The 1,555-nt window shown below is 37.9% G+C and overlaps 1 protein-coding gene across 1 annotated transcript in view; it reads left to right on the forward strand.

Annotated features, from left to right (window-relative positions):
• The window catches only part of LOC105822426 (nucleoporin-like protein 2), a gene marked incomplete at its 3' end in the record, with an annotated part of 14,682 nt that extends 13,132 nt beyond the window's left edge, over positions 1-1,550 (forward strand). Inside the window, exons 2-3 of the mRNA XM_012659402.1 lie at positions 334-447; positions 1,012-1,550. Of these exons, the coding sequence (XP_012514856.1) occupies positions 334-447; positions 1,012-1,550 (653 nt within the window). The remainder of the gene's footprint in view (positions 1-333; positions 448-1,011) is intronic.
• Between the last annotated feature and the right edge of the window lie 5 nt (positions 1,551-1,555).

A 1,555-nucleotide genomic window follows, 5' to 3' on the forward strand; every position in this document is an offset into this window, starting at 1 on the left:
AAAAAAAAAAAAAAAATTTTTCTGCTTACAATATGTGCTCATTGTGGAAATTTCAAAAGTATAAAAAAGCATATATAAAATTTAACTCAGCCATAATTCATCAGCCAGAGACAATCACTATTAACTTATTGAGGTCCATTTTTGCTATGCATATTCAAATTATTATTAGTTGAGATTATACTGCTTATACAGTGGTATATCCTACCCTTTTCATCATCATATTATGGGCATTTTCCATGTTAAACATTTAACTTCACATTTTTACATGGTACATTTTAAAAATTGAATTTGGCTGTAAAGTGTATAGAAAAGGTACTTGAATTATTTATCAAGCACTTTATTATTTGCATACTTTTTTAAAGCTCTCTGATGTAAAGGATGGAGTAAATCAAGCGGCACCTACATTTGGATTTGGTAGTAGGCAAGCACCAACGTTTGGGTCACCAGGTAAGTGATAAAAATAAGATTTTATAGGTTTCAAATTATAAAGCGTGAATCACCATTTTAAATCACCTTTATTAATTCTACTTGCCACCTTCCATTATGGAGCCTCAAAGGATTTAGCTCATTAAGCATTTGTGAAAGGGAGGCCGGAATGAGCATGTTCTTTGAAAGACCCTATGGCTCAGGCTTTAAAAGTACATTCTAGGAGTGGTTTTTCAAGAGTTTCATAGGAATACATGGCTTTGATAGCATTATCTTTGAGAACTTTCTTGTCACTGTATGTAACAGCATAGCATTGCCCTTAAGTGTCAGCTCTGGTGAGATGGTTGGCAAACCAAAAGTCCACTCCCTAGTCCTTAAAGTTCTCCCTGGGTGAAGGTAATCACAGTGTAAATGGGATTGGTAGCAGAAAGGACAGGACAACAGAGTTTAATGGCTTTGTTCTAGCCTATCATTTTTACTTCTCTTCCTTCTAATAAGCTTCTAACCATCTAAACATGGCAGAGACTGGGAGGATAATATGGCTACGTTTTCTGACTGTAATCATTTTCGTTGTGTTTTTTGTAGGTTTTCCAGTTAATAGCAGCAGCAGTGATAATGCTCAGAATTTTAGTTTTAAAACGAACTCTGGATTTATCCCTGCCCCTTCTGGAAACCCTTCTGTGTTTGGACGTCCTCCAGCATTTGGAGCTGTATCTTCTGCCAGTTCTGCCATCTCTACTTCTACTCCAGCTTTTGGATTTGGGAAACCTGAAATCACATCTGCCGCTTCATTTTCATTTAAAAGCCCTGCAACTTCCAGTTTTGGATCACCCGGATTTTCAGGATTTCCAGCTTCCTCAGCAGCAGACTCTGTCAGAGCTCCAGTGGCCCCGGCCTTTGGAAGTGTCAGCTCTGTGGCTGGTTTTGGTAGTCCAGGCTCACATTCTTACACTGCTTTTTCTAAGCCATCTAATGACACCTTTGGAAATAGCAGCATACCCAGCTCTCTCTCGGTATCAAAGAGCATCGTTGCAACAGATAATGTATTATTCACACCCAAGGATAAACTAACGGTGGAAGAACTGGAACAATTTCAATCCAAGAAATTTACTCTAGGAAAAATCCCATT

The sequence above is a fragment of the Propithecus coquereli genome, unplaced genomic scaffold (assembly GCF_000956105.1).
Source record: "Propithecus coquereli isolate 6110/MARCELLA unplaced genomic scaffold, Pcoq_1.0 Scaffold61, whole genome shotgun sequence".
Classification (NCBI taxonomy): Eukaryota; Metazoa; Chordata; class Mammalia; order Primates; family Indriidae; genus Propithecus; species Propithecus coquereli.